The sequence below is a fragment of the Littorina saxatilis genome, linkage group LG4, assembly GCF_037325665.1.
Source record: "Littorina saxatilis isolate snail1 linkage group LG4, US_GU_Lsax_2.0, whole genome shotgun sequence".
NCBI classification, from domain to species: domain Eukaryota; kingdom Metazoa; phylum Mollusca; class Gastropoda; order Littorinimorpha; family Littorinidae; genus Littorina; species Littorina saxatilis.
In genome coordinates, this window is record NC_090248.1 from 31,436,469 (window position 1) to 31,459,788 (window position 23,320).

Consider the following 23,320-nt stretch of genomic DNA (forward strand, 5'->3'; position numbering starts at 1 on the left):
GACTGTTATTCTCTCAGGTGCCAGGAGATTGGTTCTCCATAACTTTCACTTACTCTTGTTGCTCATGTCATACGCATTTAGAGCGCTTACATCCTTTTGTGTCTCAGAATTGGTTCTGTTATGATTTAATTACACCATGATTTGCACACAAAAGATCCATATTTTTCAACATGCATGAAAATCTAATAGAAATTTACTTTAAGGAAAGAATAACATGATCACTTTGCCGGAGGCATCAAGCCTAACGCCCATGTCATTCGCTATCATTGATGGACCTGGTCATGGACGTAACAAAACTCTATATTACGACCCCTCCATATAACGGCCGAATTATGCTTGCATACCAGCCTGCCCAAAACACATGCATATCCTCTCCATTTGTGCAATTCAAAAATATAAGGAGCTTGACTGCTCTAGCACCAGCTACAATAATGTATGCTTTAGTCAGAATGCATACTGCTTCTAAAGCTCGAATTCCTTCTCTCAGTTTAAATGACGCACGACTGTTTGAGCACCAACTGTAATGTACACTTAATGCAACTTCTGAAGCTCAAAATCTCACTCGCTTTTTGTGGTCAACATTGTTAAGTGGTAAATGTAAAGAGAGAAAAACATAATACAATTACAAAAAGGTCAAGGATTAATTAAAAAAAAGAGGGTATGTGTGATGGTGTTAATTAGAGGTGAGAAATAAACAACCACAATCATGAAATAATCAGAAAGTACACCGGAACCCTCCTTCTTCACAAGCCCATTTTAAGACGTCTCTCCTTTCAAGACCCCTCTTTGTCAAAGTTTCTACTCATAAACGTCTGTTCATTAACCTCAATTTTAAGACTTCTTCCAAATTTAATATCTGGTGAGAAAAAATGTAGGGGTGGAGGGGAGGTGGGGTGAGCTGTGGGTGGATGAATGGATGGGAGGGGGTTCCACTGTAGCAAAGTTAATATGATTAAAAAAATAATGTGTCTCCTTCAAAAATTCCAAAAGTGGTTAGTAGATCACTACAGGGGGTGACTAAAATGGTACATGCGAGAGTCAGCACTGGTGCCACGTCATGAGGTGGGGGAAGAAAACAGACTGTGAAGTGGTGTGTGGATTTGTTCCACCATGAAGCAGTACTCTGGATCTGAAAAAGAAAAAAAAAAGAAAAAAAATCTTACTCTCCTTCACAGAATAACAAAGGGGTGCGAGTCAGTTTGTTCCAAAATAAGTGGTAATGTAGCTGAACTGGGAAGAAAAAAGTCAAAATGAAATATTTCTTTGTTTCAGTCAAAAAAAGGGAGGTAAGTCAGTTTGTTCCAACATTAGCTGTAATCATAATCTACAAAAAAAATTTCACTTCTTCGGTGTTTTACAAAGGGACAGTAGACAACGCTAAATGAGACTTATAAAGAACCAGTACCCTGGCTACATAGACAAAATGAAGCTTGGACTTAACGGAAACTTATTCTAAACTCTAATTCTAAACTTATTCATGTTCGACAGTAATGTGTTGTGCCCCAAAAGACATTCTTGTGCTGTGCTCTGTGAGAGGTGTTTTCTTTGTTTGATATTATTTTGTTTGGACCTAGCTATTGATGTGTACATTGTTGTTAAACAGTTGTTTGTTGTATGTTTATCAGGGTTTGCCAGTGTGTGATAGGGTTTGTGTCCGTCTGTAGATGTTAGTTTCTTTGTTAGTCCTGTGTTGACAACTCTTCGACAAGCGCTTAGAACTGTACCCACGGAATACGCGCTATATAAGCTTCATATTGATTGATCATATTGATTGATGATTTCTAATTCTTTTTCAACAGGTTAAAGAAAGCAAGAAATTCAAATAGCGGCAATTCAGCAAAACACGAACAAGAAATAACGTTTCAGTTATTACAAACATTCCTTGCAACCAAACAATAAACGTCTTGCTCTCAAGCATAAGATCGCAACGCACCCACCCACAGTCTGACTTAAGATACAGACCTGAATCTGCTGTGATAAACCCGTGTCGAATTAGGAAGTCCAAGACGATCAAAGCACAGTTGGGTTTGAAGTTATCCTGAATGATCAGTTCTTTCACCTGATAAAAACAAAAACAAAAGCAAAAACAGTCAACAGCAATGATAATTGTCCTGGCCCAGTGCGTGGTAGCTACAATTCTGCATCAAGAACACTGGATGCAACTATTCTGTGCACAAAATCAAAAAACAAGAAAGGTAGGTTGTTAGAACGTTTGTTATTGACAAAACAATACATTCACAGATATCTAATAATTATCAAGATAAGTTTTGTGTGAATATGTGTTTGTCTGTTCACTTAAAAGACCGTTGGGTCGAAATATCTGTGAATGTATTGTTTTGTCAATAACAAACGTTCCAACAACCTATCTTTCTTGTTTTTTTATTCTGAATTTTGGAACGTTGGCAGTCTCTTTGTTTTTGGATTTATTCTGTGCACATGCAACCAACTTTCACTTCTACAACCAAAGCTGTTTCTGAAAAAAAAAGTCCCAAACAAATCACGTTTTTTTTCTTCTTTTATTTCAAGATTTCTGCAAATTCGAACAGATCTCGAACCGATAGACTGTAAGCTAACCTTTCTTGTTTTGTTTATTCTTGCAAGATTTGGTAAATGTTGAGCCCAAACATGCCTCATTGCACACACACCCACTTGAAGGGATACCATTGCTCCTATTGATCTGACCATTTAAAGGCATACAAACGCACTCCCGTGTTTACAAAGTGTAGTTTGCCCACAATCGATGTCAAACGCACCATAAGACCATATAATGACGATACGTCACCATGCGCGGACCATAATACATGCATTACAGCTTGTTCTAGCCTCTGAAAAAGTGAGGATGTCAACAAAGCCGCGGTGTTCTCTCCCTTGCATCAACGTTACATGTGTTGCCAAATCTATAAATAGGACGATCCAGATCAAAATGAAAATTCAAATATCTCAACATTTAAGGGGTCCTAGACCACAATATTTTGCAGGGAACTTAATTTAGTCTGTCTCCAGCTGTTGGTAAAGCAATTAGCGTGTATAGTCATCGAGTACATATGGCTTTAAGGTGAGTTTATGATGAAGGTTACAAATCTGAAGAATCTTGACCATCCATTGGTTTAAACATAAGTTTATTTTAACAAAGGTTACAATCATGACATGTATACAAAGTTCACAGAAACAGCAACAAGCTAGAAGCTTGTAGTGGTGTTCCTACATGACAGTACAACATATAAGGCGGTAACGGCTGAACAATTTGTCTCAATAAACCAAATCTATTAATAACGTAATAAACGTTTCATAATGATTATAAAGAAAGATAGTAAAAGGAAGGAAGGAAGGAAAGAAGATGAATAAAAGAAGAGGGATGGGTAGGAGATGTGCAGAAGTTAAAGTTGTTGTCCGGCTTGTAGAGCATTTATTCTGGTTTGCCCAAAGCGGCCTGAACGTTCAATGAACGAGTGTACGGTGGAAAAAATATTCCTGTTCAAATCTAAAGAATACTGTCTGTCTCCGTTTAAAAGGTGGGGGAGGTGAATTATGTGATTAGGGAGGGTATGTATAGCTTCTTGACGTGCTTCACGATAATTTGGACAATCGAATATGAAGTGTTTTACGGATTCGGACGGGAATCCGCAGTCACAAGATGTATCTGTAGCAACGTGACGTGACGTCTCACTAGACCGTTATTAAGATCACTTATATATAACCTGAGCTTACAGTGAATTATTTGTGACATGCGATCTCCAGAATCCATTGCTGATGCACACGGCGCAATTTGCTCAAAAGCGTACCACAAGAATGGCAATTAATTCCATCAAAGGGAGTGAATGAGCTTCAGAGCACAACTTCTTTCTGGTGCTTGAAACAAAAATTAGTTCAGAGGTGCAATCTGGCGGCTAGAGGGAGAGCACACTCTATGACGCAGCCTTGCAGTCACCGTAATGTACACAAACGAGAGAAGTAACTCAGGGGAAATAACCCAACCCAGCTTTTTGGGGGGCCTATTTTACAACATTTATTTAAGCTTTCAAATCACTTGCTTTTGCAAAGTGAAGGCAGTCATCCTGAGAGCTTTAATTATGAGATATTATCCCTATAAAAGCACAATTAAGTGAAAGGGACCCACCTTGCTAAGCGGCAGAAGTTGGAAGCTGTCCACCTCTCCATCTGAGCAGACGGGCTTGAAGTCCTGCGGCAACTCCAGGTCAAAGATAAACTCGCACTCTGGCATCACGCCCCGCTCGTCCTCCAGACAGTAGCTGCAAACCAGATAATACACACATATTTTTAACCATGACACGCACACACCCTGAGATCCAAGTAAATGTTAAAAGGGAAAGAGACTTAAATCAGAGCCCACTAGAAAGTTCACATACTCTAGCACTTTTAGTTTTAGAGTATATTTGTGGCCATTCCTGGCAAGAAACTCCTGCGTTTGCACAGTACTACTTATGCGGTTTGTCATCTACCACATCCAAACCATGCACTGAAGACACCAGATTGTGATAAAAACGCTGATCAGTGTACTTCTTCTTCTTCTTCTGCGTTCATGCACAGATATTCCAACATACACTCATGCACAAGTGGGTTTTTACATGTATGACTGTTTTCAACCCGCCATTCAAGCAGCATACGCTGATTTCAGAGGATGCATGTTTGGTAGTTTCGTGTTTCTACAACCCACCAAACTCTGACATGGATTACAGGATCTTTTCTGAGCGCTTTGAGTCTTGTGCTTGCATGTGCACACGATGGGGGATAGACCCTACTGCTGAGGGGGTTCACAGGTAGCATGACAACTCACCTGACGGTGCCCACAGACTTGAGGTCCTCCAGCAACTCATCATCTATAGAGGCCTCCTCTTGACACTCCTTCCACGCACACTCCAACACCTCCAGCTCTGCTGCTAGCCCACCAGCACACTGAATGCAGAAGAATTTGTTCACAATCAAGAACATTGTCATACTTCTTCTTCTTAATTTTCTTGAGGTAATCCCTGTACAGGGCAACTACCCTCATTTGGTTGGCGCGCCTAATTTCCCTGAGAGTGAAAGATAAAGTGGATAGTGTGCCTCATACATGTACATCAATTCTGTATTGTCCAGATTGACCAGTCTTTGGTTCAGCATTCAAGTTGGTGTGGCTTTGAGAGTTAACCATTCCACAGGGCAGTATTATCAACAAAAACAAAACAACAACAACAAAAATGTGAAAACCATACAAATTAACTCGACAAAGGCTTATATTGTTAACTTTATCAGACCCGATGAGTGCTCGAAGCAGAATTAAGGATTGAAAACCACATCCTTTAGACCATATATCTTAAAATAACACTTTATCTGGAATAGAATGAAGTTTAAAGCCCCAAAAGTTACACTATTAGGGGTATATATGTTACAGGCATTAAGTGAAACCAGGCATTACGCGTAATGCCTGAAATGTTCCCTGTGACCACTAGGCATTACACGTAATGCCTAAAAATACCAGGCATTACGTGTAATGCCTGAAAATCATTGTCAGGCATTACACGTAATGAATGCCTGAAACCTGTTACAGGGATTAAGTGAAACCAGGCATTATGTTCAGGCCTGTGACCACTAGGCATTACACGTAATGCCTAATTCTGTAGCCTCCATTTTGATCAAGTCTATGATCCCATCGGGCAACGTTGTTGATCTCAGACCGATCTTTCCTTCCGTGGGTGTCTCAAAAAAAAGTACCCAAAAAGACAAGAAACCTACAACAACTAAAGGCAAACATTCTCAGAGAAATCCAGAACATCCCACAGGAAGCATTCCCCAATGCAATGAACAATATGGCAATGAGGATGCAGTCTGTCATTGAAAAACGGGGTGGCTACATTGATCACAGGGTGTGACGAAACAGACAATCTCAACTGAAAGCTGTGAACTGGGGACAAAACTTCTATGAACTGACTACAATATCACGCAAAAATGATTTCAATAAAGTTACTGACTTGTCTGTAGTAATGAAAGAAAATCGGGTACTTTTTTTTTAGACACCCTGTATATGTAAAAGGGGGGATACTCCGGCTGTGGATGGTGATAACATTAACCTTGGAATTACTGACCTTTTTTTAAATGTTAAGCTCTGCGCAGTGAAAGGTTTTCCTGGTGCGTAATGTCAATAAGGCGATTTCAGACAATGTTATGTAATAATGGCAGGTTCAGTCCCTTTGAACACTCAATATAATTTAACAATATTTCTCCGTGCCAAGCCAAAACGTTCATCTGAACCAAAAACAAACAACCAAAATCACACACACAAGATTACTTGCGTTGATTTAAAAAGGGGTGGAAGTCTCACCAGGTTATCATACATGCCAGGGTAGGTGGCCTTGGTTTTCTCCCTTACTGCAATCCACATCAGCAACTCCCCTGAGTCATTGTACGTGTAACCGTTGATATGTGTGCCGTACGTCACAATTCCAAACAATGCTGTAACAAAGCAACCGCATACCAGTCATTCAGCATGTGCACATTAGCGGAATGATATAAAAAAAACTTCGACATTAATTTTAAGATGTACACACACACAGTGTAGCTTTTATTTAAATTAAATTGAATAAAATTGAAACAAACAAATCAACATCAATAAAATATGAATTATACTCAAATTTGTCAAAAGAAAAGACAGACCCACAGACTGTTCTCACTACTTAAAGTAGTTTAAAAATTAAAATTGACTAAATGTAAAAAGTACAATTAATCAGCAAGCTTTATTGTCCAACACATCTGAAAGGAAACAATTGTTTGTTACAAATTAGGCTTCCAGAAACCTATCCACTCCCACAGTCACAGATATGTGGTTCAAACCTTTAGTTCCTACAGTGAATGAACAAAGAGTTGTGTTAATGGGCGGTTCTGGTGAGGTTATGCCCCCTCTTTCTTTCGGCTGGTAACTGGCGCCACCTCGCGGCAAGATCACACGAGAAAGGAAAAAAAAACTTGCATTGGTCCCAAATAGCATATCGGTTTGGTAACAGTTCGTGTGTAAGTCGTGCATTTTATACGGTAAACAGACAATGGTCGGTTCTGGTGAGGTTATGCCCCTTCTTTCTTTCCGCTGGTAACTGGCGCCACCTTGCAGCAAGATCACAGGAGTTGTCTCGCATTATCACCCCACAAGCGCTTATTGTGTTGCTTTGTGAATTTTTATATGTTTTAAATAATCAGGGATGATTCAAACTTACGGGCAGCTGCTCTCTCCACCAGCATCAGGTCTTCGCTGGAAAAGGATTTGGCAACTTTGTATTTCTGAAATCAAACACAAATAAAATTGTATCGTATACGTTTCCTGTATGATGTGTTGATGTTTACTGAAAGAGAAACTATACCAGGTTTGCTGCTTGCAATTGATTTTGAAAAGGCGTTCGACAGTGTGTCCTGGCCCTTTTTACAAAAGGCATTGGATTTTTTCAATTTTGGAAACGATGTAAAACAGTGGATACGAGTTTTTTATCAAGATATACAGACATGTGTTACAGTAAATGGCCAATATTCTGGTTGGTTTAATATAAGAAGAGGCGTCCGACAAGGCGATTAGCCTCTTATCCTATTTGTATTTAATATGTTCCGAGATATTATCATTAATGTTACGTAATAATTCTGTGATAAAAGGATTGAAATTGAATAACGAGGAAGTGTTATTGTCTCAATTTGCGGAGGATACAACTCTTTATTTGGATGGCAGCAAAGAATCGTTTGTTGAATGTGTTAAAACTTTACAGAAATTTTCTAAATTTTCCGGATTAAAGATAAAAGATAAACAATGAAAAAAACTCAAATTGTCTGGATTGGAAGAAAGCGAAATTCACAAGAAAGATATATGAGGGATATGAACTTCTGTTGGGACCCTGGAATTTTTAAAGTATTGGGAGTCAAATTTTCGACAAACACCGGCAACATTCTGGAAATTAATTATGAAGGAAAATTAAGACATTAAAAGAATTTTAAACGATTGGAGCAGAAGACAGTTAACACCATTCGGTAGAATTATAATTTTGAAAACTTTGGTCCTTTCAAAATGGGTTTATTTATTAACTGTATTGCCAGACCCACCCGAAGACTTTTTACGAGAAGTGAATGCAACCTTTTATTCCTACATGTGGAATGGTAAACCTGCAAAGATTCGGCGTAATGTCGTTTGCAGACCCTATTGCAATGGTGGTCTGAATATGATTGACATTTATACTTTTGTGGCATCAGTAAAGATAAATTGGATTCACAGATTAAAGATGTTTGAATTTGATGTAAAAAAGCTTATTTTTGATATGATACCTGGAATGAAAGACATATATTTAAAGTAAGTGCCGAGTATGTAAATGTGTTAATGAAACGATGTGGTAACAGTTTTTGGAAGGATGTTTTGAAACATTATAAGAAATGCTGTTCCTTAAGCGAGGTAATTAATGTGAATGATTTTGTTTCCGAATGTATACATTACAATTTGAACATTATACGAGACCACGGTACAATAGTAAATAAGGAATGGATTGAAAATGATGTTGTGTTTGTCCATCAGTTGCTACATTTAAATGGAAATTTCTTTACATTTGAAGAATTTAGGTTACATTTTTCTTTTGTTCAAACTAATTTTTTTATTCTATGAGGGAGTGATTAAGTCCTTACGAAAATATCAGAGAAAAGTAAAAATTGATTCGTTGAATGGTTTTCAGATTAGGGATTATAAACCCTGGCAGATTATTTGTAGAGGCAAACAGGCAATTAAAGAAGTCTTTTTGAAATCAAAATTTGATGATAACCCTGCAGGCATGAACAGATGGAATATGTATTTTTACAACCTGAACTGGAAACAGATTTTTGATAAGTGTTTTATAAGAACTAAGGACACACAGTTAAGATGGTTCCAGACCAGATTGTTTCACCGCATTCTTAGTGTTGCTAGCCGGTTATTTGTTCAAAAGATTCTTGACAGTCCCCTTTGTGCCTTTTGTAAAATTGAAAATGAAACAATTTCTCATATATTTTGGTACTGCCTGCTTAATCGGAAATTTTGGACTGATTTGGAAGATTTGTTAAAGGAAAAGTCCAAGGTTTAGGGTCACTTTTGATACGTTGACACTTTTAATTCATTAACCACAATTGTATGTGTAAAAATGAACACAGAAGCCCCAAAAGTATACTTTGAAGCCTTTTTTTGCTGTTCCGAATTGTTCCACCGCGCGCGCAGTCTTGGCTCATGACCTTTTGCACACGTGTTTACTACGTCACACACTACTCGAACAAGATGGCCACTCACAGTATTTACAGCAGCGAGGAAGAGGAGGAGTACGACGGACCACGTTTGAGCCAGGCTATCGTTCTTCCTACCAGTTTGAACAACGGAAGAAAGACGAGGAAAGAAGGCCACAAGACGCTGCTCGTAACAGAGCCAGCATGCAGAATCGGCAACACTGACTGGTATGTGATTACTATTGTTGTCGCTATCTTCTGCATGCTAGATCAAAAGTCATGTGCGTTTTCCACTCATCAGTTCTTGTGCTTCTGTTGGTATGTTAGCATGACAGGATTATGCTAAGCTGAGCTTTTCAAGCGTCTTGTTTTCTTACCACTTGGATATTTTACTTGGGACTGACAGTTCAGAATAAATGTATCTGCAGTGTTGCCTACACTTGACGATCTCTTTCCCCTCTGGGAATTCTAAGCACGGTTTTTTTTCCGTTTACACAACATAACATGTTGATAGTAAGTCAAATTGCGTAATGCCATTTTCTCGTACAGAATGACATTGATGTTGATGATATTTTCACTGATTCCTGACAGTAAGACACAGTGTTTCGTTTTAGGTAATGCATGGAACCACAAAACAGTAAAAGGGAGCTTTCTGAAATGGCGGCGGTGATTTCAATATTCAGAGATCTATCTCAGGAATATTGCCTTACATGTGCCTATTCCCCTGTAACCTTTTTATGTATTTTAGATCTGCCATGATACGATTTGTAAAACGACGGAAGGACATGAGTTATGGTCTAAAAGTGGTGATTTTGTGTATTTATTTTAGGAAGGAAATCGTGCCAGAGATGTTGTTTGGTCAGTAGGGAGGTTGGGAAATAGTTTTTTCAAAGGTAGAAGGACATTTCGAGTAGGCATTGAAAATGAACGAAAAGCAATTCTGGGACGATACCAAGGATTGTTGTGAATGATGCAGACAAAGCGTGTGTGTGTTTTTTTTATATAAATCAGTGCAGAATTTAATCTTGAGTGAAGCGGTATGTTTTTGAAGAACTCTTCAAAACAATCTTCGTTCTGTTGAATAGGAGGATGTGGGGGGGGGGGGGGGGGGGGGGGGGGGGGGGGCATAATGGCGTGTGTCCGATTTCAACAGAAAACCTAGGAAGATCTATCGTAGATCTGAAAATAAATAATTCAGTGATGAACAAAGATTAGTTTGTGCGTGTGTGTGTTTGGGTGTGTGTGTGTGTGTGTGTGTGTGTGTGTGTCTGTGTGTGTGTGTGCGCACGCGTGATACCCGTGATGAGGTGACCATTGTGTAGTGGCTATGTTCCCCAGGCTCCAACAGAAGCAGGCTGAAATCGAATTCTGTGAATGTGATCGTGTGATGGAGTGATACCGCTAGTCGTTTTAACAAAAGAAGCTTTCTCAGAAATATCCAAAAATGCATACACAACAGTTCCCTTCTTTTGATTGATGTTTGGTTTGTTTTGTTTCGCAACATGGGACACTGTTCAAAAGACAGTGCAGGAGTATTTTCAAACACCTTGAGGAGACAGGACATTGTTTCTGTTTTACAGTGGCCAGGTCAGTCACGATGTGTGGTCAGTGTTAAAAAGCGACCCTGTTAGATTCACTCGAAGGGTACTAACACTGCATGCATTGTGAAACCGCGACTGATGGTACTGTTCGTGTTGTTTCTGTAAAGCATGGTAAGTTTTGTGCATACATAAGAATCACCCGTTTTTTTGTGTGTGTCTCCTATGTGAACGGGGCATGCTGTTATGATTACAGAGTGATCTACTGTTTCAGGTGTCAGTGCGGACATTGCTGCCGGATGTCAACTTCTGTTGAGTGTGTGTGTTGCCACGACGTCAGACAAATCAAACAGAAGGTAGAAGGCCTGGAAGAGCAGGTAGGCTGCATCACAGCACATCCTGGCTTTCGTACCGTGTGTCTGGACATCTACTGCCTGGAGACCGCATACTATGCGTACAAGCAGGACTACGGGCGTCTAAACTTCGATCTGCATGAGTATGTAACACAACACAAATCAGAAGATTATCATTCGGATATATTTGCATATTCTTACACTGACAAGAGAGTGAAATACGTAGTACATTGTATTACACAAATAAACAGATCGGATACGTAAACTAGACACAAATACATCGAATCTAATTAAATCTTCATTATAAACATTAACAGTGGAAAATAACAGCAACTGGGAAACAATAGCATTTGTGTGAAATAAATACAAAACCTATTGTAAGACTGAACACCCACCCACAAACTTTTCAAGATACAATTTAATTGATGTGGGATTCTTCAGTATGTACACTTCTTACTTGCCGGTGTAGCACGATATTAATCCTACGAGATTTTTACTCCGGAGTAAACAAATTCGTACGAATATGTTACTCTACTCATACGTGAGAAAGTTACTCCCCACGACAGGTGTACTCCGATTAAAAAAAATGACGAACAAAATTGTAACTCCCCTGACAAATAATTAACTAATACATTAATCCACCCTATCCACATAATTATCAGTATGATTAGAGCTTGTTAATTTTTCTAAAGTTTTGACATCGGAAATGTACCTCATTGCTTAGAATGGGTGTGTAGCTGATGATCGTTGGTGAAAGCCTACAGTAATAGAACTTGGCGGACATTGGTCATAGTCCGATAACTGCCTGCATACAGTATACCTACATAACAGATTCCAACACAAATTTCTAAAGTGAACATGTCATATCTTTATATTTATGGATGAAGAAAAGGAGGTTTCCGCCTGACATTTATCGAACAAAAGGAAGACATCTTCTGGAAGGTTTTAGATGCAAAGTTTCATGAAGATCCCAGCAATCATTTTCAAGGAATCGCTCCACACGCTTTCTATACGATTTTCGTATGAAATTGTAATCTATTTTCTTGCTACGCAGGGGCGGACCTAGTTGTGGATAAGGGGGGGGGGGGTTCCAATTTGGAGCAGGGGTCCAGGGGCCGCTTAGGCCCCGGTGGGGTCCAGGGGCAAAGCCCTGGTGGGGGGTCTGGGGGGCTTTGCCCCCCAGATGCTGAAGGAATTTTATTTTTATAGGTCAATCGGAGGCCTCTCCTTTGAGTTTTTCGTCAGTTTCAAGCATGTTGCATTTGGAAGGAAGGAAAGCACAAGCCCTTTATTTTTTTACACACACAAAAAATAAATAAATAAATAAATAAAAAACGGATGGGGGGGGGGGGGTCCGGGCACCCAGGACCCCCCCCCCCCCCCCCCCCCCCCCCTAGGTCCGCCCCTGCTACGGGTTATTGATATATAGATTTTAAATATTTGCCTATATTATATTTGTGACAAAAATGCAGTGCGTTCAATGTTATTCTGGGATTGCTTTACACCACTTGTTTCTTTCTTGCTTTCGCAGGAAATACAGATATGTCGCCTACAGGCAGCTGGTGCGATGGTGTTGGGGTTTTCTAGGCAAAAGCATCAGGGTGCCTCTTCCAGCTTGTGCCGTGAAAACGATCAGGGACACTTTCCCAGACGGAGGAAGAGTGGGGTTCAAACTCCCCCAGCTGTGTTGAACAGCTTCCTGCATGGTGGGACGATGGTACTGGGATGCCAGGTGGTCTGGTACATGGTCCACATGATCCCACAAACTTAGTTCAGGTTCCTGGGGCTGTTGGTGTACTCCCGCATCAGATACTCTGTGAGCCGGTCAGCATAGCCTGTGCCCCGCAAATAGAAATACAAATTAAATCGATGAATTTGACTCAAGAAATAACTGTTTGTGGTGATATGCATCGGTATGAATGTATAACGGGTACATTAAATATACCCCCACCCCCTCTTGTGTTACAACGTTCACTACCTTTCTTGGTTAAATGAACTGCTTGAAGTTAAACTTTTAGAAATTTACCCTCACTATTATATATTTTTCTAATTTCTAAGATTTGATTTTGTTACATATCTTTTTTAGGACATAGAGTGGGAGTTCCACTAAACTCAGGTCTGTCAAAACTTTTGCATCAGATAGTGAATTTATGACTCAGAAACATACTCATAAGGGAGAGATCATTGAAACTGAAAGCAGAGGTTATTTGTGGAATTCCCCAAGTCTTCGTGCATGCGAGTGTCCGACAAACAAAACTGTAGCACGTTCAACCATCTTGACAGAAGGAACAAATACCCACGCTTCCAAAGTAGGTCAGAACTGTTGCAGAGTAGTACAGGAAGGTTTTTCACACTATAACTACCACTCTCATGAAGTTTTTCACTTCAATTGAAAGCCCATGATAGTGACCTGTACGATATCAAAACAGAAAAGCTTAAAAAACAATGATACTCGCCGGGATTATTGTCGCTTTTCTACTCCTCAAAAACTCAGCTAATATTTCGGCTGTCACTGTTTACAGTCAGGATGATTGTGGGCTATATTTATAATGTACCCATCATCCTCTGTTTTACCCCACCCCGTGTCATCCGGGTTGCTCCAAAACAACATTGTCTGCTTCAGGAGCAGACGACATAGAAATAGTATACATCACAATCACATACGGACATGATCTGTTGCATAAATTCCCTTTTCTTTCTTTTTATCTTTTTTTTTTCTTTCGTGGGGGGTGGGAATGTTTACAACAATGTACATGAGATATAGCGAAATTCGTGATTAAGCGTGAAACGGGACATTGGGCATTTCCCCATGTTCAACTAAGAAACAGCGACAGAAGATTCATGACAAAAGCTTGTACCTTCCAGTGATGTCACAGCTCTCCTCGGATTGGTTACTGAGTTCCCAGTCCTCGTTTTCTCGGTCTGTCACCATTCCCTCCTCCTCGTCTGACTCGCTGACGGGCTCTTCCTCCATAACTTTGAAAAGATGTTCATGCACTGCTAGCGGTTGTCGGTTTCCTTTGGGTTCTTCAGGATCCGTCTGCTGGCAGAAATCAACCTTTTTCATGTGAACAAGAGGTGCTGGGTGTACCTTATCATCAGTTTGTGACCCTTTAAAACAGAAAGAACACTTCATCCTTTGCAACTTTCATGCTCATAATAAAAACATGAAATTCTATATTTAGCGCGCATGTGTGTGTGTGTGTGTGTGTGTGTGTGTGTGTGTGTGTGTGTGTACATGTGTGTGTGTGTGTGTTTGTGTGTGTGTGTACATGTGTGTGTGTGTATCAATGTGTGTGTGTGTGTGTGTGTGTGTGTACGTACACCTTTCACATTGCTGTGGGTTGACTCTGTGCACAGGCAAATATTTTGATGACTGGCGGTTTTTCGTGACAGCGGCAAGTACAGCAGGGCTTGTTATGGAGTGTCCTTTTGTTCTCATCGTTTGCCGTTGGGAATCGTGACAGTTCCCTTTTCCTCTGGAAGTAAAAGAAGAAAGACACTTAGTCTAATGATAATTTGATTTGAAAGTATGCTTGGTCTGGTATTGTCTATTGACCTATTCAGAACATTGAAAATTGAAATACCCACTGAAAGACGTATGGATATTATCATGTGTGTATCCATGCGTAAATTTCAACACATAAGCTGGTTTTACGTGTCTCAGTCAATGCAGACAAATCACATGCACGATTCTCACATCTCTCGTCTTTCAGTAGCAAAAACTGCACGCTTACAGTAGATATTTTATACATAGTAAATCGTTATAATTCAAGCAAACACTGTCAATGTCATGGATTTACATTTGGAGTTTGCGATCATATTTACCCCACGCTTGGCACATATATTGTGTAATGTCTCCACACAAAAAACTGACAACGTGTTACTCTTAATCTGCCGCGCCACCCCCCACCCCTATCACCCCCACCCGCTCTTGTTCCTGCCCAGCCCCCATTTTCCACAGCTCAGCTCAGACCGTTATGCAACAGTGTTGCCTGTGGCGCTTCGACGTCAATACATCATCTTTGTAATCCAGCAGTAATAGCCGGACCAAGACACACTAATCTGCACCAATTCACATTTGCTGCGCACCAATATGTGGGTGCATGGTCAAAAAAAACAACATCTACTACATCTACAATCAAAGTACACTGACCTTCAAGCAGCTTTGAACGGAGGGTACTGCCAATCGCGACAATACTCTTTTCGGTTGAAACCCCAACCTGTTTTGCTCAAAGTTGATGAAGTCGGTTTGCACGAAATGTTCACTGCAAATGAACCTGCTTTTGCCAGACACTTTTAAATGCGCACGCTTTAGCTGTGGAAACATCTCCCATTTCGATAACAAACTTAGGTTTTTGGTAGGAAATCTGTGGAAGGAAATGCCGCTTGTTGTTTGCGTGTTTTTGCAGTTTGCGGCTGCACACCTACGAGGCATTCTTCCGGACCCAGTTATCACTTTTACACATGCATGAACACCACGCTGGTTGAACCAAAACAAACACTGTGACGTCACAGTGAACCGACGTCACAGTGAACCAAAAATCACGTGACCACAACATGACCCCAGGCGGCTTGTCTTGGTTAGCCCACCAATAATAAATGTTCAATTACAACAACAACAAAATTTTTAATAATTTTTAAAATATTTTTCCTGAGATGTTTATAACATTTGGCATCCGATACAGTAGTCCCTTCCATTTCCGGCCCTTTCGTGGGCGTGAACCTACCCGGAGCGGCCAGCTTTCCCATGACTAATGAGTTTTCCTTCTATAATTGACTCTTAATGGCCGTTAACCTGTCTGACGCGGTCAACGGTCACTGATTTTTGCCCTAAGGTGTCCCTCTTACTCGACAGGAGCGGCCACTTAACGGCCACTTGTCACTTTCGCGGGCGAGCGCCTGTGGTGTGTGTGTGTGTGTGTTGTGTGTTGTGTGCACAGACGGCACAGCACGAGCAGACGACATGAATACTTACGCATGCGCAAACTGTAAATACAGACATGCGCATACATGTACATTTACGGCAGTCACTTCCGGATCGATCACAGCTGATGTGAGTTTGAAACACTTGTTTATCTGACACTCAAATACATATATAATAATCCAAACAACACACATAGAAACATACGAAACAATAGCTTAGCCAGGACGATCGAGTTAAACACGCAAATAATTAAGATGTATAAACGAAAGCAAAACTAACAGAGACAATGAATCGGCGGCTCGTGGATGATCGCTTTCTTTTCTTCATGAAAACTTGATCGTGTTTTTTGGGGTTTTTTGGAGGAGGAGGGGGCCTGTAATGAACGGCCACCTGATATTTGCGGTCACCTTTGCAATGACTAATGGGTGACCGGATATGGCAGGTACTACTGTATTCAAGCTTTTGGAGATATTTCAAAACCTTGGACTTGTCCTTTAAACAGAAGTGGTATTTACCGCGCAAATGTTTTTTTTACAGAAGAATTTATTTTGTTTGGGTGTATGAACAATGTTAAGGTAGATGTGGTTTTGGATTTGATCATTTTGTTTGCAAAGTTTTATATTCATAAGAGTAAGTTACAAGAGACAAGGCCACTGTTAGAAATATTTTTAAGACATTTGAAATACAGATTTGAAATAAAAAAATATTCCAGTTTCAATTCTGGCAACATTACCAAATTTGTAGAATTATGGTCCCCATATGAAGAGTTGGTTAGGTAGTACGCTAGGTTGTGCAGTCTAGATGTGATGATTTGTGTATATATGTGTTTATTTGTTTTGATTTTTGTTTTGATTCTTTTTTTGTTTGTTTGTTTGACGGTATTATTAACTGACTGTATTATTAGTAAGCAGGTAATACGTCCATAATGTCAAGTATTGTAATCTGCATGTTATGTTAAGCTCCGGCCTTACTTGTAGGCGAACGGTATGTTATATGTCCGTCTGTCTGTTATGTCCTTAATGTTGTACAGTAAAACCTGAGTCTAGCGGACCCTTGTTGTAACGGCCACCTGCTACATACAGACAGTTTATCATGGAACGAACACGATTTCAACAATAACTAACCTTTAACGGACGGACACCTGCCACTTACGGACGCGGACACGATTTTTCGGACCGTAGGAAGTGTAAACACTGTCACAAACGGTCACTACGTACATGAAAACGCAACTTCGAAAACTCGACTGTTATTCAGGTCAGTGCTCGGCAGCCGTAGCACAAATGGTTGTTGATTGGTTGTCCTGTCCCTTTTCTGACCAATCAGTGGCTTGTTTAGATGGAGACTCACTTTCGCTTCGCTCACTTTCGCTTTTCCACATAATGGATACAGTCATAACCAAAAGCAACAGAACTGTGTTTAAAAATGGAATCTCCAGCAGGAAAAAGAAAAGCGTTGACTTTAGAGCAGCGTGTCGCTGCCTTGAAAAAATTAGATAGCGGCCAATCATGCCGAGATGTGGCGAAGGAGATGGGATGTGGTAAAACACAGATCACGAGGATCAAATCGGAAAAAGAAGACGTGATGAAGGAGTGGGAGTCAGGGTCACGAAGCGACCAAAAAACTGTGAAACGTCGGAAAACGCAATATGAAGACCTGAACAACGTGGTATGGGAGTGGTTTTGTACTGCAAGATCGAAGAATCTGCCCGTCAGTGGACCAAAAATACTGTTTTACTGTATAGCTATACTGATAGACACGTGGGGGAATTCGGGGACTGTGATTGGACGGATCTCTCACACATCCCTATTGCGATCATCAAAGGATAACGCTGCGGAAGTTGGTAATTTTTTGCCGATAAAAAGACGCATGGTTCCGGTTTCTTCCACGTGTATAAAGTACACGCATACCTCGCCAGGTGTGTTTCTGTGACTAGTCGACAGACGATGCCATTTGCTTTGTGTGTGTGTTTTTTGTTGCTTACTGTACATGACATACATTATGTGTAAAATCCAGTTCTTTAAGTTTAACGGGCAACAAACCTTGCAAAGTTCAAGAAGCTGCAATCTGAAGCGACCTATCTCTGATTCTAGCAGACGATCTTTCCAATGTTTAACACAAAATCAGCAAACTCTCCTGTCACATAGAACGTCAATTGTTGAAATGAAGTTATCGGTCTGAAACATTTAGTCGTTTCTTCTGAGACAATCCTTGTTCTTTTATCATAGATCTACAGATTTACCGCAGTCTTCATCACGCGAATCCCCAACAGAAGTCAGACTTTCGAACATAGAATATAAAAATAAATACATACATGTAGGCTACTCCAGGATTAACAAAAAGTGTCTTGTACATTTGACATGCTCTTTGTAAAATATTGCCCCGGCCCCTCCACCTGTGAAGAAAGGACACCTGTCTAATAGGGACACCATTACCATACCCCAAGGGTGTCCTTTAGAGACAGGTTTTACTGTATGTCTTGTATACTTGCCATTTACATATTTATTATAAATGTTGAAGGATGAATGATGATACATTGTAGACGGATGCATGTTAGGCCAAAAAAAAAAAAGGTCTGTTTACGGTAACATAGGTAAAAAATATAGGGTCGGTAGGTCGGGATTTTTTTTTTTTTCCCCAAAAAACCATATTTTTACGTTATTTTGCCAAAAAAACAAGATTTTTGTTTCCCCAAATGCCAAAAAGAAGTCTAGGGTCGCGCAAAAAAACTAGTGTCGGTCGGGTTACCGTAAACAGACCTATTTTTTTTTTTGTGCCTTATTGATTAAAAGCCCCACAATGATGTGCTTGGCACCAAAAAAAGAGAAACAAGAAGGGCAAAGCCCATACGACTCACATGCTTGACCTTGACCTTTACATGACCTTGACCTTCAGGGTCAAGGTCAAATAACTAAACCTAGCAATGACATCATACACTAAGAACTGCTTTACACATTTTTCCTACCAAAATACATGTGACCTTGACCCAAGGTCAAGGTCATCCAAGGTCATGCAACACAAAGCTGTTAATTCAAGACGTAGGAAGTACAATGGTGCTTATTGGCTCTTTCTACCATGAGATATGGTCACTTTTAGCGGTTCACTACCTTATTTTGGTCACATTTCATAAGGGTCAAAGTGACCTTGACCTTGATCATATGTGACCAAATGTGTCTCATGATGAAAGCATAACATGTGCCCCACATAATTTTTAAGTTTGAAACAGTTATCTTCCATAGTTCAGGGTCAAGGTCACTTCAAAATATGTATACAATCCAACTTTGAAGAGCTCCTGTGACCTTGACCTTGAAGCAAGGTAAACCAAACTGGTATCAAAAGATGGGGCTTACTTTGCCCTATATATCATATATAGGTGAGGTATTCAATCTCAAAAACTTCAGAGAAAATGGGAACAAGAAGAGCAAACGCTCGATCGAGTCACTTTCGCAGTTCTGAATATTATATGAGGCATCAGATGGACAGGAAGAAATTGCTATTCACAACACAATGAGTCACGTTCACATAAAATTTGAGCCCGGTCACTTTTATAGTTTCCGAGAAAAGCCCAACGTTAAGTTGTGTGTTGCCGAACAGAAAAGGCTAGTTATCTCCCTTGTTTTTCTGATAACGTTCGTAAAAGGCTACAGATGTAAATACTTTGATGTAAAGAATAATCCTACAAAGTTTCAATCACATCCGATGAACTTTGTCAAAGATATAAAATGTCTAATTTTTCCTTTGACGCTGACCTGTGACCTTGAAAAAGGTCAAAGGTCAACGAAACCATCGTTAAAGTGTAGAGGTCATTGGAGGTCACGACTAAACAAAATATGAGCCCGATCGCTTTGATAGTTTCCGAGAAAAGATATAAAATGTCTAATTTTTCCTTTGACGCTGACCTGTGACCTTGAAAAAGGTCAAAGGTCAACGAAACCATCGTTAAAGTGTAGAGGTCATTGGAGGTCACGACTAAACAAAATATGAGCCCGATCGCTTTGATAGTTTCCGAGAAAAGTCCAACGTTAAGGTGGTGTCTACGGACGGCCGGCCGGCCGGACAGACTAACAACACTGACCGATTACATAGAGTCACTTTTTCTCAAGTGACTCAAAAATGTGAAAAATAGCTGTTTTTTAGACAACATTTATGGCCCCTGCGACCTTGACCTTGAAGCAAGGTCAAGATGCTATGTATGTTTTTTGGGGCCTTATCATACACCATCTTGCCAAATTTGGTACTGATAGACTGAATAGTGTCCAAGAAATATCCAACGTTAAAGTTTTCCGGACGCCCGGCCGGACGGACGGCTGGACGGACGGACGGACGGACGACTCGGGTGAGCACATACTCACTTTTGCTTCGCATGTGAGTCAAAAAGAGAAAAAAAAGAAAAAAATAATTGTATCGTAGAATTTACATGCAGCCACTGATTGATGTTTTAATTACATCTGAAAAAGCACAACAAGTGAATAGCTTAATTTGTACCATTAGTCCATATTAAACCATAGCATTAGTTAGTTAAAAAAAATATGGTGTGTATCATTGTAATGCCAGCAAAAACTTTTAGCAATACAGTGAAATATGAGTTAATTCAGACCCTCCTTTATTAAGAATCTCACCCTTTAAATATCTCATCTCTCATATTTACTATAATTTAATGTTGCTATCAACCAGTTAGACTATTAAAGCCCCAGTCTGCCTCAAATGGTTTACAGAACGATTTAAATCTTCTCATGAAAAAAGCAGTTCTAACCTTATGGAACACACTATAATAGCATAACAGCATTAAATGACACAGTTTGTTTGAATGGCTATATATTTAGCTTGCGTAAACCACACACCAGATTTTGTGGTTTATTTTACCCCTGAGACATCGTGGACCCGTGTCACACACTTTCCTTTTTTTCACAATTTCGTCGTCAGTTTGTGATTTCAATGCGCCTCGCTGTATAGCTGCAATAGCACGTAATTGTGTACCTCTGAATCAAAAATGCAACAAACGACTGTGAGTCACACAAACTTATCGGCGGCGGTTGGCTTCAAAGAAGCAAGCGATATGTAGAAAATGTGTCTGCTTGGGGAAACACGACCTTGCGTGTCCTGCTTCCGGGCTCCCTTTTATCAAACTTTCAACACTTTGAATTGTACTGATCTTGTCTTGATGAAAAAAGAAATCGTTTATGATTTAAGAATGTTTGTGTTACATGCTGTCAATTTATTATTTAGATTTTAAAAGTTAGTTCTAGCGCCAAAACGAGGCGTCTGATTGTGGTACTAGACAATCCGGCTGGCCACGCAAAAATAAATTCGTTGAAAAATGCTCGCTCTTTACGGAGGGCACCTTGGATGTTCTCAAGCGGTGAGTGTTTAAACGAAAGGGTGTTTGTACTGTGTGTAAAAGCCTGACGTACAGTGTCTGTGACCAGAAACTGATGATTTACGTGATTAAGCTGCATGAGTGTGCCTCTTATTTGTGCTGTTGTATACATATATATATAAACTAGATATTGCAGCTCTACTAACAACTCAATCATTAACAGTGGAAACCCCCTTTTAAGACTCCCTCCCCCTCCTCAACTTAAGACCTCCCCCTTTTTAAGACCTAATTCTATGCTTTTCCAGATTTTCTGTGCAGAACCTCTGTCAATTTACCCCCATTTTAAGACCCCCTCCTTTTCAAGATCTGAATTTCTCAGATTTGTGGAGGTCTTAAAAGGGGGGTTTCACGGTAATCAGCTTTTGTTTTTAGGCCTGCATTATATTACTTTAATCAGGGATTGTACTGTGATGCACATGGTTTACTGAAGATCACAGTTGTTTTGCTTACCTCATTATACCACCCTCGCAGTGCCACCAAATCATTCTGGTCTCGCATCTTCTCTAGCACACCATTGACAGCTTCTGTGCGTTGGTTTGGAGTCGTTAAACTCTGTGACAAGTGCACTCCCGCCGGTCTACTTGCATCCCCTCCGCTAGCGCCTTTATCAACGACATCAAAGACGTCAGTGTACTGTTTGAACTTCTGCACAATTGCTGGACGTATGAAGCCAACCTGTGCCCCGTCGATGAAAAATCCAACGCAGTCCTTGCGAGAAGATCCTGAAAACAGAAAAGAGAAGTCAACTAAATTAGAAGAAGAACAATTGTAATTCATGAATGCCTTAAACTTGAGAATGCTGACTCAAAAGTACAAACACAAGTATTACACAACTTCTGCCTCACCTTGACTGTTGTCCTGTAAATATGTGTTGTTAAATCTGTACGTACCGAATTCTAGCATCCAAAACACACACCACAATATTCATGTAACACACAATCTTGCACACTAAGAAACACACAGCCACAGGCCGCAGGGTTTCCTCTGAATACCGAGGTCGGCCAGTAATGTACGCACATGGATTTGAACACAACGCGAGGCATAGACTAATCTTGCAGCCAATACTAAACCACACGCACCGACAATATACGATACAACTGACAAACAAAAACAGGCAACAGACACAAAAACTGAAAAAGACAAGGACTTCGAGACTCCTTACCTTCGTGAAAGAAGCTGTTGCATTTTTTCGCTAGCTTCCTTACACCTGCAGCGAAATCGTCGCCCATAGTTGCTCTGCTCAAATTGCTGATGCACAACGTCTGGAAAGAATATGGGTGGAGAAAACTTCTAGATGAGCGAGAAACTGCGACTGCAATCACTCGAATTTTAGCAAAAGATTGGGACATGAAGCCGGAAAGTTCTCAGATTCTCGTGGAAGCACCGTCTTTTCAAGGGAAAGAACTCTAATGGAAACATGAGAAAAGTTATTATCTTTGTTAAAAGTTGCCTCCCATACATGGGGCCCAAGGACTGTTATGCCGGGGTGGAAGTAGAGATAAGCGCCTACTTCCCAAGAAATGCTCCAAATGGCTTCGTGTCTCCAAACACCTCTGACAGTCAAATCCAGCTCCTGGCCTTCACGTGGCGGGCCCTGTCTTCGACTAACAGGAGAAGGGATGCAGGCGGGTCACTGGCGCCTTAAAACCAGCTGCTTCGGGCAGATGGGGCTCGTTAACCTTGGATGGTCGCTCATCTAGGAGAAGGACAACTCCGATTTCAAAACCCGCACTGCCTTGTGTGCGCCTTGGGAAAGGCAAAGGCTACAAGAAGGAAAACTTCGACGTCAAACCCGGGTAGAGTGGACTCGACAGCCCAGCAAGGCAGCTACTCTTGGGGAGGAGGCAACCCTGAGTAAGAACCTCAACCACCGAAGACGGAAGACAGCAGCCAACTTGGCGTGGGGAGAAAATCGGCTGTC

The 23,320-nt window shown here is 40.5% G+C and overlaps 2 protein-coding genes across 2 annotated transcripts; one reads left to right on the forward strand and one right to left on the reverse strand.

The window, feature by feature from the left end:
• Window positions 1–358: 358 nt before the first annotated feature.
• LOC138964487 (uncharacterized) lies at window positions 359–22,799 on the reverse strand. The gene is made up of 8 exons (XM_070336458.1): window positions 22,562–22,799; window positions 21,850–22,121; window positions 7,206–7,269; window positions 6,320–6,450; window positions 4,796–4,914; window positions 4,118–4,250; window positions 1,963–2,059; window positions 359–1,129 (listed from the first exon to the last, which is right to left on the reverse strand). Exons 1-8 carry the CDS (start codon window positions 22,746–22,748, stop codon window positions 1,056–1,058), a joined length of 1,077 nt encoding a protein of 358 aa, XP_070192559.1. The 5' UTR covers window positions 22,749–22,799; the 3' UTR covers window positions 359–1,055.
• Window positions 9,054–12,789, forward strand: LOC138963668 (uncharacterized). Its single transcript, XM_070335515.1, has 3 exons — window positions 9,054–9,435; window positions 11,020–11,241; window positions 12,630–12,789. The coding sequence occupies exons 1-3, from the start codon at window positions 9,215–9,217 to the stop codon at window positions 12,787–12,789; spliced, it is 603 nt and encodes a 200-aa protein (XP_070191616.1). The 5' UTR covers window positions 9,054–9,214.
• Window positions 22,800–23,320: the final 521 nt, after the last annotated feature.

Coding starts and splice junctions, on each gene's coding strand:
- LOC138963668 (XM_070335515.1), top strand. CDS start 9,215: ATGACCTTTTGCACACGTGTTTACTACGTCACACACTACTCGAACAAG. Junction 9,436..11,019: donor AGAATCGGCAACACTGACTG/GTATGTGATTAC, acceptor CTACTGTTTCAG/GTGTCAGTGCGGACATTGCT. Junction 11,242..12,629: donor CTAAACTTCGATCTGCATGA/GTATGTAACACA, acceptor TTGCTTTCGCAG/GAAATACAGATATGTCGCCT.
- LOC138964487 (XM_070336458.1), bottom strand. CDS start 22,748: ATGTCCCAATCTTTTGCTAAAATTCGAGTGATTGCAGTCGCAGTTTCT. Junction 22,122..22,561: donor CAACAGCTTCTTTCACGAAG/GTAAGGAGTCTC, acceptor TTCTGTTTTCAG/GATCTTCTCGCAAGGACTGC. Junction 1,130..1,962: donor GTTTATCACAGCAGATTCAG/GTCTGTATCTTA, acceptor TTTCTTTTTCAG/ATCCAGAGTACTGCTTCATG.